At 40.3% G+C, this 18221-nt stretch overlaps 1 protein-coding gene across 1 annotated transcript in view; it reads right to left on the bottom strand.

Annotated features, from left to right (window-relative positions):
- LOC132824060 (polyamine-modulated factor 1-binding protein 1-like) overlaps positions 1 to 18221 on the bottom strand; it is a 259415-nt gene that overhangs the window by 178136 nt on the left and 63058 nt on the right. The window contains exon 7 of the mRNA XM_060838326.1: positions 7441 to 7563. Within this exon, the coding sequence (XP_060694309.1) occupies positions 7441 to 7563 (123 nt within the window). The remainder of the gene's footprint in view (positions 1 to 7440; positions 7564 to 18221) is intronic.

The raw sequence follows: 18221 nt of genomic DNA, 5'->3' as shown, positions 1-18221 counted from the left end.
GTAGGCAATTTTTGCCTGGAATGAAACAAAGGAAAAGATTGAGTGAGATGAAAGCAGCTGGCAACGTTGTTAGTGTTGGTGCAGATCGTAAAAGAGGTGATGAGCTTTGCTGAGTGAATAGGAATGCAGAGGCCATGCAGGTTTAGTAATCTGGGGGATCTGAGTGGGTGAAACTGTGTGAGGCTTCATACTATATGCAATCGTGGTAATTTTGGAGCATGAGACTTGGGAAGCAGAGATAGAATGAGTGTGGGTACCAAAAAGAAGATAGTAGTACTTACCTTCATGGAATGGAAAACAACCTTCTTCCTTTACTGCTGTGTATTCCTTGAGGCTGTGACGACTGCACTGGCCCTGATGATAACATTGAACGAGGCTGGCAAGGTGCCATGGCCTCCTCCTCTTTGGAGAAGACGATGATCCTTCACTTCATCACCCCGCCAATCAGGACCTCAAGGTTCATAAAGTGGGGTGTTAGTTTATCCTTACCTGCCATATCTGGAACAAATGTCATAAACATTGCTGGGCAGCTCAAAATTGTCATCATGTGCCTGGGTGAAAAAGGGCCTTCTAAAAAGTTGCTGGTACTGGGAATCCCATGATGTCCCAGCAGTGGCAAAATATGTTGGCGCAGGCTTGGAGGGTGGAAAGGCCTGTTCTTGTACTGTATCATTCTTTGTTTTTAGTTCAGTGATGTATTTATGACTTCGGCGAGTGGCAGAATTGGATAACAATGGATGAATGTGACACTATAGGAATGTGGTACTTAGTTAGTAAGGCATGTTTAGGACGCTAGCAGGAGAAAATGTATTAGGCCTCATTAGAAAAACACCTCCATGCAAGTGTACAAAAATGACAATTAGCCAATTTCTCATAGGATTCAGCGTCCGCTGTCTTTGGGAATTCTTCTAAGTCCTCTACAGTGAATACTTATTCTACATCTACTCCATTTTCTTGTTTTTCATAATCAATTCCTCAGATTTATTCTCTAGAGGACCAACACAAACTTTATTTGTTTTTCTCTCCATTTATATATTTGTAGAAACTCTTACTATTTGTTCTGTATTGCTAGATAGCTTTCTCTCATACCTATTTTCTTCCTTTCTTTCGTCATTCTTTGCTGGCTCTTAATACTGACCAACCACTAATCTTTTCAGATTTAATTATCTTTCACATCCTTATTTGGATATAAATGATGTGGCCTTCTCAACAAGTCTTTCCTTCTCACGGGGATAAAACTTTGTTGAGCATTATTAAATAGTGTTGAAAATGTTTGTGATTGCATCTCTAGTGTTCTACTTTTTTTGTAGCTGCCCAGTTCATTTAGATTTGTCTGGATAGGAATAATGTGATCATGGATAGTCAGCATGGTTTTGTGAAGGGCAGATCATGCCTCACAAACCTTATTGAATTCTTTGAGAAGGTGACTAAGGAGGTGGACGAGGGTAAAGCGGTAGATGTGGTGTATATGGATTTTAGTAAGGCATTTGATAAGGTTCCCCATGGTAGGCTACTGCAAAAAATATGGAGGTATGGCATTGAGGGTGAGTTGGAGGTTTGGATTAGGAATTGGCTGGTTGGAAGAAGACAGGGTAGTAGTTGATGGTAAAGGTTCATCTTGGAGTGGAGTTAGATTACCTACAGTGTGGAAACAGGCCCTTCGGCCCAACAAGTCCACAACGACCCGCTGAGGCACAACCCACCCATACCCCTACATTTACCCCTTACCTAACACTACGGGCAATTTAGCATGGCCAATTCACCTGACCCGCACATCTTTGGACTGTGGGAGGAAACCGGAGCACCCGGAGGAAACCCACGCAGACACGGGGAGAACATGCAAACTCCACACAGTCAGTCGCCTGAGTCGGGAATTGAACCTGGGTCTCAGGTGCTGTGAGACAGCCGTGCTAACCACTGTGCCACCGTGCCGCCCACGGTGTTACTAGCGGTGTTCTGCAAGGATCTGTTTTGGGACCATTGCTGTTTGTCATTTTTATAAATGACCTGGAGGAGGGACTAGAAAGTTGGGTGAGCAAGTTTGCGGATGATACGAAAGTCGGTGGAGTTGTTGACAGTGAGGAAGAATGTGGTAGGTTACAGCGGGATATAGATAAGCTGCAGAGCTGGGCAGAAAGGTGGCAAATGGAGTTCAATGTAGGTAAGTGTGAAGTGATTCATTTTGGTAAGAGTAACAAGAAGATGGGGTACTGGGCTAATGGTCGGACACTTGATAGTGTGGATGAGCAGAGGGATCTTGGTGTCCATGTACACAGATCTCTGAAAGTTGCCATCCAGGTAAATAGTGCTGTGAAGAAGGCATATGGCGTACTGGCTTTTATTGGTAGAGGAATTGAGTTCTGGAGTCCTGAGGTCATGTTGCAGTTGTATAAGACTCTGGTGCAGCCGCATCTGGAGTATTGTGTGCAGTTTTGATCGCCATACTATAGGAAGGATGTGGAGGCACTAAAACGGGTGCAGAAGAGGTGTACCAGGATGTTTCCTGGTATGGTAGGAAGATCGTATGAGGAAAGGCTGAGGGGATGTTTTCATTGGAGAAAAAAAGGTTTAGGGGTGACTTGATAGAGGTGTACAAAATGATTAGGGGTTTAGATAGGGTTGACCATGAGAACCTTTTTCCACGTATGGAGTCAGATATTACGAGGTGGCATAGCTTTAAATTAAGGGGTGGCAGGTATAGGACAGATGTTAGGGGTAGATTCTTTACTCAGCGAGTCGTGAGTTCATGGAATGTCCTGCCAGTAGCAGTGGTGGACTCTCCCTCTTTATGGGCATTTAAACGGGCATTGGATAGGCATATGGAGGATAGTGGGCTAGTGTAGGTTAGGTGGGCTTGGATTGGCGCAACATCAAGGGCCGAAGGGCCTGTACTGCGCTGTAATTTTCTATGTTCTATGTACTATGTAAATGCCTTTATAATTACTGAATCCAGGTTCAAAAGGTACTCTTAGACTCAAACTTCTCTCCTTAAAATTGGTTTTGAAATTTTATAACATTTATGATTGCTCTCTTTTTGAGGCTCCTTTACTTTGAAATTAATGATTAACTGTGTCTCGATGTTCATTTCTATGTCTAAAATAGGCAGTGTTTGGTTAGATTTAGAACGTATTGCTTTAAAAAAATTGTCCTGAATATACGATATGAACTTATTTTCTACATTACCTTGATTAGTCTAATTCATCTACATGTAATTAAAGTCATGCATGATAATTCCAATTTTTTTACATGTCTAATTTATTTATTTCTGTATACACTGCTCCATGGTTTGGAGGGCCTATAAACTTCTTTCACAGGTGAACTCTTGCCTTTCCTATTTCCTATCTCTGTGCTAACTGATTTTACATCTTGGTCTTTCAAGCTTAGTTCAACTCTCTTTACTACACTAATGACATATCTAATCTAAAGAGAGCTACCCCAATATCTCTTACTATCTTACGTTTAAGAAACGTTAAAACATCCTTCAATATTCAGGTCCCAAACTCTTCCAATCTGCAACTATCTATATAATGGCTGTCAGGTCGTATTTCTTTATTATCTTTGTCGATTTGTATTTATACAACAGTTTCTTGCCTGCACTGCAGCCTGCTTATCATTCTCTCTGAGGGTTTTTGAGTGGACAATGCATATGGTGGGTGTTCTGCTAGTCTTAAGAGCCACTCTCCCAGTTGTTTCCTCCAAACATCTTTTCATTGGATCCAACTGTCAGTTAGATGATACTGTAAAGGCTCAACTCCAAAGTCCTGGTACCTGAACTCACGGTGTGAAATGCTCCTTTCACACTACTCAGCCGTTTGTCTGAACCTACCTCTGTGTAGCACTGATTTGAATAGCTGAACCTGCTGCCTGTTTGCCATGTTGACATAACTGCTTGGTGCACTGATGCTGGGTGACCCAAGTCCGTAATTACAAATTGACATGGGCCAAAATAACAATCAATTTCTACTCAAATGGCAATAAGTGAGTGACTGCCTTTGACATTAAGGCTTGTTAGAGACAAAAAAAAATGGCAGATGCTGGAATCTAAGGTAGACAAGTAGGAGGCTGGGAGAACACAGCAAACCAAGCAGCCTCAGAAGGTGGAGATGTTGACATTTTGGGTGTAACCCTTCTTCAGCTCCTGTAGCTGCCTGGCTTTCTGTGTTCTCCCAGCCTCCTGCTTGACTACCTTTGACATCAAGGCAGCATTTGACTAAATGTGGCATAAAGAGCCTTAGCAAAGCTATTCAGTGAGGACTTAGAGGAAAAACTGTCTATTGGTTGAAGTCATACCTAGCATGAAGGAAGATGGTTGTGGTTGTCAGAGGTCAGTCGTCTCAGTTCCAAAATATTTCACAGGAATTCATCAGTGTAATCTCCCTCCATTGTAATGACCTACAAGGTCAGAACTGGTCATGTGCATCATCCATGAACAATGTTCAGACATTTGTAACTCTTCAGATATTGAAGCAGTCTATGTCCGAATGCAATAAGACTTGGAAAATGTTCAGGTTTGTGCTGACAATTAGAAATGGGTAATAAAGACTGGCCCAGCTGGTTACTCCCATTTTCCCAGAATGAATGGGAAAAGAATGCTTATTTTCATCACCATGAAATGTTCTCACAAGAATTGCAGTCTGCTCTTTCTAAAATGGGTTCCAAGTGTGAAGATGTCAAAATGCTATTTAAACTGTGCCCAAAGAATTTTACACATCCCACTCTCCCCTTGCCTCCAAGGGGATCCTCAAAGGGGTCAGAAAATGATGGCCCGAGTAACAGAGAAAGGTGAAAAGAAATTGTTTTAGGATATGCATACTGTGCACAGGCCTATTGATATTAAACAAATAGGATTTGGGTAAATGTTACCATTCCATATGTGAAAGAGTTTACCAGTTTCATAAACTGTTTAGAAAAGCATTATAAAATGTGTGAAAATAGACACTGCTCTATAGAAACTTCAGTTAGCTGAAGAAGGGCATGTTATTCATTTATATTCAAAGTTGATAAAGCAATAATAATGTAACACCACCTAAATAGTGGATAGTGAATCACTTACAATGCTAAGACTATTGTGTATAAAACTATTTGCAGGCACTGTCACATTCCACTCCATATGTGGTTCAGTTGAAAACAATAAATTAATTACTTAAAGTAAAACCATCAGCTTTGCAAGATTTGAAATCCATCGGTTCTACATATCAACATCATATTACATTGAATAGATTAATCACTCATTTTTAAAAACAATAAGTTCTGTTAAATAAAACAATATCCAAACTGTAAAGAAATAACTGAATGCATTACAATAATTTTTCAATCACGTATGTCTGAGAAAAGTCTTATTTCTTTCTGTAAGTCTATTTAGACTTACTTATTTCTTAGCCATCAATCATTTATAGAACATGCAATTCTGACAGAAAATGACTTTTGTTATTTTTAAGTGGTGCTAAACACCAATTGCTATTTTAGAAAGAAAACAATCCACCTAGTAGAATGGAGGTGAAGGGGGTGATATGTGAGATGCACATGAGAAGGCATAAAAATAGCTTGCAGTAGTGAGAAGCACAAATGAATCAAAATAGGTTGAAGGTAAGACTTCTATTAAATGTTGCAACACAACCTTGAAATGTAAATACCTTGATAGGGTTAAGGCAAGCTTGGATCCCAATTGGTAGTGCTAAGCATTATCAAATGGTGGAAGCTGTTTCCTGAGCATAAATAGCAAATACAGACAGGAGACATGATAGTGCCTTTGCTACTTGAGGAGGAAGACAGACATTGCCTTGGAAGGCCAGCAAACCCATAACAAACAAAAGTGGCCAAATTGAAAGCTAATGCACAAGATCCTGCAATTTCCTGCTTTAAAACAAAAGGTTTAATTTCTGTCTGTTTTGAACCTGATGTCTGCACTAATATGCAGACTGTTCAGGTTTGGCAATGCATGAACTGAAAATTACCTTCTTATTCTCCCCAGCCTGTTAACAAGCTCCTCAAGGAGCTTAACAGGTCCTTAATTAGAGAGGAGTGGGACCCCTGATCTCCCCCTATTTTAAATATTGTGTTGTATAGTGGAGTTTGCACGATGCAGCCCTGCCCCCTGGGATTGCATGTTTGAAATCACACCAACAGCCTGAGCTGCCTCCACTGGCAAATAAATATCAAACACCATGAATAGTAACAAATAAAGATTGGGAATCCACTACAAATAATAAATTATTCGTGTGAACTCTGAAGAAAAAGTGGCAGCAATTTCTTTCAGCCTAAAATCTACATTGGGTTTCTGCCATTGTAGTAGATGATGCTGTTTCTTTTTGCTACTATTACTTTTTCCTTGAGTCAGAAGTGTGAACGGACTTGGAAGTGGAAGGATTCATGAAATATTCATAATCTAGCTTGCCCTCAGCTGCATAGATTTTATAATTAAAAAAGAACTGATGTGCGGATCTTCATCGAGAGCTCTTTGCAAAGCCTGGCACATTGGGAACATCATGTTTATTGCTTTTGAAATTCTGCTATAGGATTCTGGAGCACAAACGCATAATATATTTCTTTGACATCATTCTCTCTGTTATTTTATGTCAAGTCGCCAACCTATGTACCATCCATGAAAACAGTGGAGATTTGAGACAAATGTAAACTTAAAGAAAACTGTAATTGTGAAAAATCTTAGTAATGTTGAAATAAAGTTGTAAATAAAGAGTTTATGATTTAAGGAGTGTGATTTATACATTAAAATATAGTTTATTTTTGAGTTTGGATTTCAAATTAATGGCATATGGGTGTTTGTCTATTTTTTGTGAAGGGGTCTAACAATTAACTGGATCAGTCGTTTCAGAACTAAGATTTTAAAACTAGTATGTGTCAAAGGTGATTTGAAGGCCTCCTGCGAGGTTAGTAGTAATTTATTTTGTGGGGTTTATGACAGGAGAAAAACACTTAGTAATAGATTAGCAAAAGCTAGATGAGCAAGACTTTTTATATTAGTTAAAAACTTTTGAGAACAATTTAAAGGAGACTTTACTTTGTCGTGTGTTTTGAAATCTTTCAAACTGCATTACATTTAGATAATTACTTTTTTAAAAATTATATAATAAATGTCTTTTTCATGCCAAATGCATAATTAATGACATGAGCAGCAGAGAATTCTGTGAAAAAAGTGGTCAGGACTCATGGAGGGAGACTTGCCATGAAACTCCCTGAAAAGGATACTTGGTCAAAATATGTGAAAGTATAGCCTAAAAATATTGCGTAAATTTTCATGTAGTCAGAAAAGATTTTTTTCCTTTACTGTAATATGACAATCTCTCAAGCAGATGTGTGGTTTTGAATTTTATTTTGTATTACATAAGTTACTGGGAGTTCTTCTTTTGGAGCTAATGTACAGAACAATGTCAAACAAGCATTACTCTGCAATGGATGAGAAAAATAAATAAATTGTCATACTTTCTTTAATTGGTCAAGTTGAGCAGTCTGGAGATTGTAATCTGTATCGGAATGGCCGTGTATGGCTTTGTAGGAGGTAAAATCTGTTTGGAGTTTTACAAGCGACTCTTCCCATCCAATAACCTGGAATGAAAAAACTTCATTTTAGAAAGAGAACACACTTGAAATTTGAAGTATCTTAAAAAAGCAATTATATGTACCTTATTTTCCTTTATTTTTATTTGTTGCCAATATTTTCATTGAAATATTTTGCAGTATTCTGACAATGCATCTGCTTGGTGCTTTGGGTTGAGGAAGTACACTTATTTTTCTTTAATTTGTTCATGGGATGTGGGCATCTTAGGCTAGGTCAGCACTTAGTGCCCATTCATAATTGCTCAGAGGGCAGATAAAAGTGATCCAGATTGTGGTGGGTATGGAGTTATGTGTAGGCCACATCATGTGAGGTTGCCAAATGAATCAGTTGGATTTTTATACAATGAAACTGTGGTTGCATGATCACCATTAGGATAGATTTTTTTTGAATTCTAATTTCATCATCTGGCGGCCGTGGGCGGCACGGTGGCACAGTGGTTAGCACTGCTGCCTCACAGCGCCTGTAGACCCGGGTTCAATTCCCGACTCAGGCGACTGACTGTGTGGAGTTTGCACGTTCTCCCCGTGTCTGCGTGGGTTTCCTCCGGGTGCTCCGGTTTCCTCCCACAGTCCAAAGATGTGCGGGTCAGGTGAATTGGCCATGCTAAATTGCCCGTAGTGTTAGGTAAGGGATAAATGTAGGGGTATGGGTGGGTTGCGCTTCGGCGGGTCGGTGTGGACTTGTTGGGCCGAAGGGCCTGTTTCCACACTGTAAGTCTAATCTAATCTAATCTAATCTGCCAAGGTGGAATTCAAACCCATGTCTCTGGCACATTAACCTGGGCTTCTGGATTACTAGTTCAGTGACATTTCACAACACCACCATCTCCTTTGGGGGTATATAATTAAAGACATGCATAGCCGGAAATTGTGTGCAGTTATTGAAAGGAAAAAAACAGCACAAATATGCCTTGGAAGAAATTTGCTGTCATTGCATTTTCCCAGGCATATATGATTACTGTTTCATTATTTTCAAGATGGTGATATAGTGATAACATAATGAACTAGCAATCCAGAGGGTCAGAATGAGGACACGGGTTCAAATGGCACCATGGAGGCTATTTAGGCAATTTGGGATGGGCAACATCCTCTTCTTGGTGGTGCCTACATCCAATGAACACAAAAAGGCACTTTTCTTTTAGCCATTTTTTCCCTTTCTTCTTGCTCAGGGACTGTGACAACTTTATGTTTCCTTTTAGACAGTTGAAAATGTGCAGGATGGATTTTGGACAAAGAAAAACACCTTTTTATAGAATAGAGTAGAATATCCTTTCTTGTCACGTGTACTCCTTTGTAGCTGAACAGTGAAAAGCTTTCACAATGTCTGCCTTCTCATGGTGATATCTTAGGTACAAGTACCGAGGTACAATCTTGGATACAACAGAGGAACAAAAGTACTTTTACAGAATTTAAAGATATGTGAGAAATAAAACATCACTAAAGGGTTGACATTACAGTAAGAGAAGAAATTTCAAACAAACATGAGAGTGTAGCAGCTCAACACACATGTGATCTTTCAAGGTGTCACAGAGTAGATTTTATCTCTAATTTTTATTGGCGAAGTGGTGACCTGCTTTCTTGAACTGCTGCAGTACTTGGCATGTGGATGCATCCACAGTGCTGGGTCTTTGACCCAGAGCAAGTGAAGAAAGGCAATATAGTTCCAATTCAGGATGTTGTGAGTCTTGTAGATGGGAGTATTACCATGTATCTGCTGCCCTTGATCTTTTAAGTGGTAGACGTTGTGGGTTTGAAAGTTCCTTTGCAAGTGGTGCGTGATAGCACTGATGGTGACCTCTTTTATCACTTTGTGTGATGACCAAGAGTAGACTGATGGAGTGGTAATTAGTCTGGTTAGATTTACCCTGCTTTTCGAGCAAAAAATAAATACCACAACAAATTTTCACATTGGCAAGTTGATGCCAGTGCTGGAACTGTGCTGAAACAGCTTGGTTGGGGGAAAGGCTGATCTGGAATGTCATTAGTGCCTACAGCCTTTGCAGTATCTAAAATCTTCCAGCCATTTCTTGATATGGTGTTGAATAAATTGAATTGGCTGAAGCCTGGCAGTTGGATGCTGGGAATCTCTGAAGGAAGTCAAGACAGATTGTGCACTCCGCAACTCTGAAGAAGGATGCCAATGTTTCAGCCTTCTCTTTTGCACTGAGAGGATGGGGATAGTTGTGGAATTTCTTATTCTTGTTTAATTGTCTGCTACCATTTAGAACTGGATGTCGGAGAACTGCAGAGCTTAAATCTGATCTGTTAATAATAACACCTCTATTACTGCACAATGCTTCTGATATTTGGCATGCACGTAGTCCTGTTTTGCTTCAGCAGAAGCACTTTACAGGACTATGTTAATCTCTTGCTTTGTTTGTACAGAAAAACTTCTAAATGCACATTCTTTCAGGAATAGAGTAAGAATTCAGATTATAGTCAACTAGCATGTACCTAAGCAATGGGCATTCAAGAGGTTATGATTGAGGAAATGGGAAGAAATTGGAAAATTCAATGGTCACTCATCCTGAGTCCTTACCTAATAATATGTTCAGGTCTACCTGCTTACCTGCAAGCAGCCTATCTGCAACAAACCATAAATCTGTTTTCCTAGACAAACTGGGATCGTTTGTCTGTTGTAGGACCACAATGTAAAGCGGAACACAAATAGGCAGAGCTTCCCCAATTCTACCTGTGTGATGACTCAACACCAGGACTGTTTGCATTTCATCAGGTTGCAGGTAACATGCACTGGCACCTTGCCACTTTAATTGAGTTGAGTCTAATGTTGAATTTGCCTTTGGGATCAAGGAAGGGTTGGTTAGCAGCCAGACCAATCTCTCCACTACCTTGTGGTCTGCTTTAGGTTCAAGTCAGACTTCTATCCCTTGGCACCAGTCACTGTAGTTCTCCAATTAAGTTTAATTATACAATATACAGTACACATCATTAAACTAACCTGAGCTTCATTTTAAAGAACAAAATGAGTTTCTAATTGTTTACTTTGCTTAGTCAACTCGGTAACCTGTCTGGTATTTGTCACAAAATGGTTAAGGGGAAAATAAAATGCAAGTTCAGATAGAATGTTTATAAATTTTTAAGTAAAAAATTTTTGGTCAGCTCATGATTAGATGTGGAGACTATTAAAACTATTTCAGACAACTGAGACTAAATCAGCTTTTTTTGAGAATATTTTTCTTTCAAAATTCTACTTGTTAGGTGTGGGGTTGACTAAATTATTTGATAGAGAAGCACAGGCTTTAACACTGCACGCAACAAAACAAACCATGCTGTGTCCAGGTAATCTAAAACTGTAAATCAAAACCAAGTAAGGTTGAAAAATCAATCTTTTCGTGTTACCTCCAGGGCAAACACAATTTATAAATGCACCATTCAGATAACCTCCAATGCAATGTTAACAAGGCCTTAATGTCACACCTGTCTTAAAATGCAGATAGCTTGCTTAAAAAACATGTAAAACAATTTTATTACTAAAACAAGAAAAATCAAACTTTGTGGTAAAACATGGTATTCCATAACTAAGTACTGATCAATTCCAATTATATTTTAAACTTCAGTTATAAATAAAAATATTTCCATTAACATCATGATGGTCAGAGAACACAACTTAATCTGAAGGTTATTTCATTAATGAGAGAAAGCCAAATAAGCAGTGTGGTAAAATTTCACAGGAAGGGATATTTTCTTTAAGAGTAAGATGTATTTATTTATCAGAATATGTGCAGTAGGGCAGAAATAGCAGTCAATCTGGAGTTATTTGGGCTTAGACAATTATGCGATGATATAGTCTGGTTCTTAAATGTGAAATCTGTTTTTGGAAAGAGTCTTTCATTAAAATTACTAAAATAGATTTTCTAAATAAATGCAGTTTGTACAAAGAAATCACTCTTTTGGGAAATGGAACAGTGGAATGATTGAAATAAATTTCTTTGCAGACATGGAGGGAAGGAGGCAACAATTGGGATGACTCTTCCTTTAGTCTTAAGTATGTAAGCAGAAATCCAACTGAGATCACTGGATTAAAATCTGCTGTAATGCTGCTACAAGAAATGCCTTATTTCAAAACAGATAGACTGAGGTCATTCTGGGCATGCACAAAATTCCCATCACTTGGCACAAACTGATAATAGTTTAGATAGATGAGGGTAGTGAGAGTGATAATTGGAGAAAGTGGCACATATACTGTTTTTTTAGATTAGATTAGACTTACAGTGTGGAAACAGGCCCTTCGGCCCAACAAGTCCACACCGACCCGCCGAAGCGCAACCCACCCATACCCCTACATTTACCCCTTACCTAACACTACGGGCAATTTAGCTTGGCCAATTCACCTGACCCGCACATCTTTGGACTGTGGGAGGAAACCGGAGCACCCGGAGGAAACCCACGCAGACACGGGGAGAACGTGCAAACTCCACACAGTCAGTCGCCTGAGTCGGGAATTGAACCCGGGTCTACAGGCGCTGTGAGGCAGCAGTGCTAACCACTGTGCCACCGTGCCGCCCAGGTTGTGTTGAGGAAAATTGTTAGGACAGGTAAAGGAAGTTTCATTCAACACATTGTCTGTGTTTATCTAATTTGTGATGTGTGATGTGCAAATTGGATGCCAAAGGGTTTTTACAAATACATTAAGGACAAAAGGGTAACTAGGGAGAGATAGGACCCCTCAAAGATCAGCAAGGCGGCCTTTGTGCAGAGCTGCAGTAGATGGGGCAGATACTAAATGAGTATTTTGCATCAGTATTTTCTGTGGAAAAGGATATGGAAGATATAGAAAGGAGCGAAATAGATGGTGACACCTTGCAAAATGCCCATATTACAGAGCAGGAAGTGCTGGATGTCTTGAAACGCAATTATAAAGGCGGATAAATCCCTAGGACCTGATCAGGTGTATCCTAGAACTCTGTGGGAAGCGAGAGAAGTGATTGCTGGGCCTCTTACTGAGATATTTGTATCATCGATAGTCACTGGTGAGGTGCCGGAATACGGGAGGTTGACTAATGTGGTGCAACTCTTTAAGAAGGCTGGTAAGGAGAAACCAGAGAATTATAGACCAGTGAGCCTGATATCGGTGGTGGGCAAGTTTTTGGAGGGAATCCTGAGGGACAGGATGTACATGTATTTGGAAAGGCAAGGACTGATTAGGGATAGTCAACATGGCTTTGTGCGTGGGAAATCATGTTTCACAAACTTGATTGAGCTTTATGAAGAAGTAACAAAGAAGATTGATGAGGGCAGAGCGGTAGATGTGATCTATATGGACCTCAGTAAGGATTTCAACAAGGTTCCCCATGGGAGACTGATTTGTAAGGTTAGATCTCATGGTATAAAGGGAGAACTAGCCATTTGGATACAGAACTGACTCAAAGGTAGAAGACAGAGGGTGGTGGTGGAGGGTTGTTTTTTAGGCTGGAGGCCTGTGACCAGTGGAATGCCACAGGACTGGTGCTGGGTCCTCTACTTTTTGTCATTTACATAAATGATTTGGAGGTGAGCATAAGAGGTACAGTTAGTAAGTTTGCAGATGACACCAAAATTGGAGGTGTAGTGGATAGTGAAGAGGGTTACCTCAGATTACAACAGGATCTTGATCAGATGGGCAGATGGAGTTTAATTCAGATAAATGCAAGGTGCTGCATTTTGGGAAAGCAAATCTTAGCAGGACTCATACACTTAATGGTAAGGTCCTAGAGAGTGTTGCTGAATAAAGAGACCTTGGAATGCAGGTTCATAGCTCCTTGTAAGTGGAGTCGCAGATAGATAGGATAGTGAAGAAGGTGTTTGGTATGCTTTCCTTTATTGGTCAAGGTATTGAGTAGAGGGGTTGGGAGGTCATGTTGCGGCTGCACTGACATTGGTTAGGCCATTGTTAGAATATTGCGTGCAATTCTGGTCTCCTTCCTATTGGAAATATGTTGTGAAACCTGAAAGGGTTCAGAAAAGATTTACAAGGATGTTGCCAGGGTTGGACAATTTGAGCTACAGGGAGAGTCTGAACAGGCTGGGGCTGTTTTCCCTGGAGCGTTGGACGCTGAGGGGTGACCTTATAGAGGTTCACAAAATTATAAGGTGCATGGATAGGATAAATAGACAAAGTTTTTTTCCCTGGGGTGGGGGAGTCCAGAACTAGAGGGCATAGGTTTAGAGTGAGACGGGAAAGATATAAAAGGGACCTAAGGGGCAACTTTTTCACGCAGAGGGTGGTACGCATATGGAATGAGCTGCCAGAGGATGTGGTGGAGGCTGGTACAATTGCAACAGTTAAAAGGCATTTGAATGGGTATATGAATAGGAAGCGTTTGGAGGGATATGGGCCGGGTGCTGGCAGGTGGGACTAGATTGGGTTGGGATATCTGGTCGTCATGGATGGGTTGGTCCGAAGGGTCTGTTTCCATGCTGTACATCTCTATGCCTCTGTATAAAGGGACTGATATTTCTCAATTACGCACCTATTGTCACATCCTCCACTCTTAAAGACAATGTCAACTTCCATAACAATGTTAAAAATAAATTACTGCGGATGCTGGAATCTGAAACCAAAAGAGAAAATGCTGAAAAATCTCAGCAGGTCTGGCAGCATCTGTAAGGAGAGAAAAGAGCTGACGTTTCGAGTCTAACTGACCCTTTGTCAAAGTCCAGCTTTTCTCTCCTTACGGATCCTGCCAGACCTGCTGAGATTTTCCAGCATTTTCTCTTTTGGTTCCATCCCAATGTTTTCCTCTTTTTCTGGACAAAGCATTTGTCTTTTAGCATGGTTAATAGGGTATTCAACTGTGTCCTTCAAAATAACAATCTTTTTTTCTATTCCCCCTCACATTTTTCCATTTTCCATATGATGTTCCGTCTATCAAGATTTTGGCCACTCACTTAACATATTTGCATTCCTTCTCAATTCTTTGTATCCTCTTCACTTTTCCTCACAAATGTTAGACTAAATGAGATAGTTTTCTGATTTCTGTGTCCTTCCTTTCTTGAAGAGCATTGTTACATTTACAGTTTTTCGATCCATTGTGCAATAGTTTCACATTTGTTTAATTTCTGTTTGATGTGTAAACTTTATTTCTAAATTTAAGTTCCATCTCTCATATTCTCCCTGCTGTCAGCCAAGTGACCTCTTGAAGAACAGTATAACAGAATTTAAAGCAATGGGTGTCTGTGAGAGAAATGAATTATTGCTTGCTTGACTACTTTAACCTAATAGTTGAGGTTAGAGTGGATACAGAATTAATATGTCTGATAACTACCTCACTTCTGAATAACTGAAAATGGGCATCTCTGATAGCAAAGAGTGCTGTGCAGTTTCTCATCGCAGCAAGCACTTCCTGTTTCTCCAATTGGTCCTTCAATGATGTACAGCATTTACTTACCACATTATTTTCCTTCTATAGTAGTGTCACTCCTGTCACTATACAATTTGCTAAAGATGCACCAATCCACTATTATTCTGTAAAATCTTGCTACTGTATGTTAAAGGGCATTTTGAATGAACCAAGGACACAAACAACAGACAGCACCAACTCCATCAGCAAGGACAGCGTCCTTGAACTAGTAGACCTGTGCCTCACAACCCACGTCACCTTCAACAACAAGACTTACAAACAAATCAATGGGATACCCATGGGATCACCAATATCAGATTTCTTGGCAGAAGCAGTTATGCAGAGGTTGGAATGAGTAGCCCTCCCCACGATCCAGCCCAAGCTTTGGACCTGCTATGTGGATGACACCTTTGTCATCAGGGAACAGAACAAATTAGAAGAAACCCACAAACACATAAACAATATCTTTACTGGTATAAACTTCACCTAAGAGGAAGAGAACAACAACAGAGTCCCCTTCCGAGATGTCACAATAGGACAGAAATCGAAAGGAGAGCTGCAGACCAGCGTCTACAGGAAAGCAACACGCACAGACCAGATACTCAACCACAGGAGCAAACAGCCAACACCCACAAACGGAGCTGCATCAGGACATTATTTAAATGAGCCACAACACATGGCAACACGCAGGAACTACAAGATGCCAAAGAAAAACATGTATTCAACGTATTCAAGAACAATGGGTACCTGATAAACACAGTCCACTGATTCTTACACAGCAAACCTAAACAAGAAGACACAACATGCCCAGAGACACTAGCCACCCTGCCATACATCAAAGACATCTAGGAGTTGGCAACCAGACTACTCCAGCCCCTTGGCATCATGGTAGCTCACAAACTTACCAACGCATTGAAACAACTCTTGATGAATCTAAAGGATCCTGTACCAACAACCAGCAGAATGAGCGTCATATATAAAATACACTGCAAGGACTGCAACAAACATTACATCAGACAGACTGGCAGGAAACTAGCCACGAAGATACACGAACACCAACTAGCTACCAAAGACGTGACCAACTATCACTGGTATCCTTACACACAGACAATGAGGGATATCAGTTTGACTGGGACAATACATCTATCCTGGGACAGGCTTAACAAAGACATGCGCAGGAATTCTTCGAGGCCTGGCATTGATTTGGTCCCCATTTATCAACCTCACAGAAAAAGAACCAGAAGCGATATTACCCACCACAACAGAGCAAGACACATAAATAGAAAGTGGGACAGTCCATCAGTGCTTCAATGGAGGCTCACTGATGATGTTACCTAGCATGGAAATGGAACATCTGAGAACAAACCTTCCAGCTCAGCAAGTAAACTTACAACCTGGCATTCTAAATGTTATGATTGCCAGGGCCAACACCATTTTCTTTTCAAGAGCAAGTAGGAAGGCATTATATATGCTGGCTTAGTCAGCAATGTCCAGGTGCTATGAATTAATGTATTTTTAAAAACTCCCAGATCTGTGTAGGAAGTGAGTTTCCATCTTCACTGCACACTGGCTTGTTCAATTACCAATAAGGTGCTCAAGTGAATTAAGTAATCATTTTCCTGGGCATCAGTTGAAGGGTTCCTAAAGATGTCTCAGGGATTGCCACTGTCTCCAAGGGACCATTTACTGATTTTTCAAGATGATATTATCTGCGTGAGACTTGACTGCCATAGGATGAAGGCATCCTGAGACCTCTAAACTATCTTCCAGAGACATGCATGATAACCTTTCAGTGGTTGCATCCCATGTTGGAGTGGAACCCTTCCTGGCTGATGAATACTCCAGGATGTTATAAAGGCACCTTCACTGCCACATGTGTACTGCATGACTTATAATTCCTGTGGGAATTCAGCTTGAGCAGCAAATCGAGAGCCCTTGCTTACTGTCTGGCCTAATCAGTAGTGAATTGAGCAGAATTGCCTGTCCTAGCAAACTTGGCACTTGTCACCTGGAAGTTGCAGGTTTTGGTAGCAAATTGTGAGATTTTAAAATATCACAGTGAAACTCTGGAAAGAATAGAGATGATGATGATTGCCACTAACAATCCATGTACAGCTGGCACACTAGGAAGGAGTTCTTCTTCCAGGAGGTTATAAATGTCAGCAACATCCCTATGGCAAAGTTGAAGCCTCCTGAGAATCTGGTGTTCAGTCAGGTTCAGAAGGCTGACCTTGTGGCTGTACAGTATGCTTGGGAGTATCACCTCCTGTAAAGTAAAACCCTGTGCCCATCTCCAGTGCAGGTGGTTAAGAAGAAGACTGCTGCTGCCCGCTTGCTCCTTATTGGAGGTCTAAGCAAGAACTATACTTGGCTCCCACGTTGCTATGAAGGCTGAAATTGAATATCACAGCTAAATTTCTCAAAGGTAACAGAAATAACCTCAAGTCTTTGAAATCATCTCCAAAACACCGAAAGCACATTCTCATTAGGCCTGTGCGAGAAATCTTTCATTAAGGTAAGCTGCCATGTCTCAGTATATAAATACTGTGCTGCTTGTCAATTACTCAGCTGTCAATCGTCGCTGTACTCTTGCTTTACTGGTGAGCGCCAGGATGCTCTGAAAATCTGTGGTCTCAGAGTCAAAGGCAGAATCCTGCTTAACACTTCATTGGCATTTGACATGCTAATGTCTCTTTCAGAACAGTTCCATCAGAGTTTCCCATGCTTTAACAAATGTACTCACGATAAATTCCAAAGTTTTCTGTTTCTACTGAATTGCAAACAATTTTTGATTTTTTTAGACATAGACCGCTGTCTACTCTGACAGTTAATAATGCCCCCAGCTAATTCTGTTTTTATTTCTGAACACACCTCAATTTTTTTTCTCCAAAATTTGCTTTTATTTGTCACTATTTTAGAACTTCATTGGAATTGATTTTTACACTAGATGGTGGAAAAATTTGATCAAAGTCAAGCTAAAGATCAGGACCAACACAGTAAGAGCTCAAAAGCATACAAATATCAACCTCAGCTGCCGCAAAGCACAGGGTAAGTATTTTGTGGGATGTAAAACATGATAGTCACCTTCTGTAAATCCCCAGGAGTTCCTTTAGTCTGCTTTTATTACAGAAAGTAACCATGAAGGGAAACATTCCAGGCATTCATTCAGCTAACAGGAACACAAATCAATACTGCTTTTCTATCCAAGTGACTTTGTGTGACAAATGCAAGCCTTGTTCCTTGATGACATATTTGCAAATTGAACAGTCAAATAACTTCTGCTTTAAAATCAATACAAAAACCCAA

The sequence above is a fragment of the Hemiscyllium ocellatum genome, chromosome 17 (genome assembly GCF_020745735.1).
Source record: "Hemiscyllium ocellatum isolate sHemOce1 chromosome 17, sHemOce1.pat.X.cur, whole genome shotgun sequence".
NCBI classification, from domain to species: Eukaryota; Metazoa; Chordata; class Chondrichthyes; order Orectolobiformes; family Hemiscylliidae; genus Hemiscyllium; species Hemiscyllium ocellatum.
The sequence above is the reverse complement of the archived record's forward strand: the minus strand, read 5'-3'. Positions and strand labels throughout refer to the sequence as shown.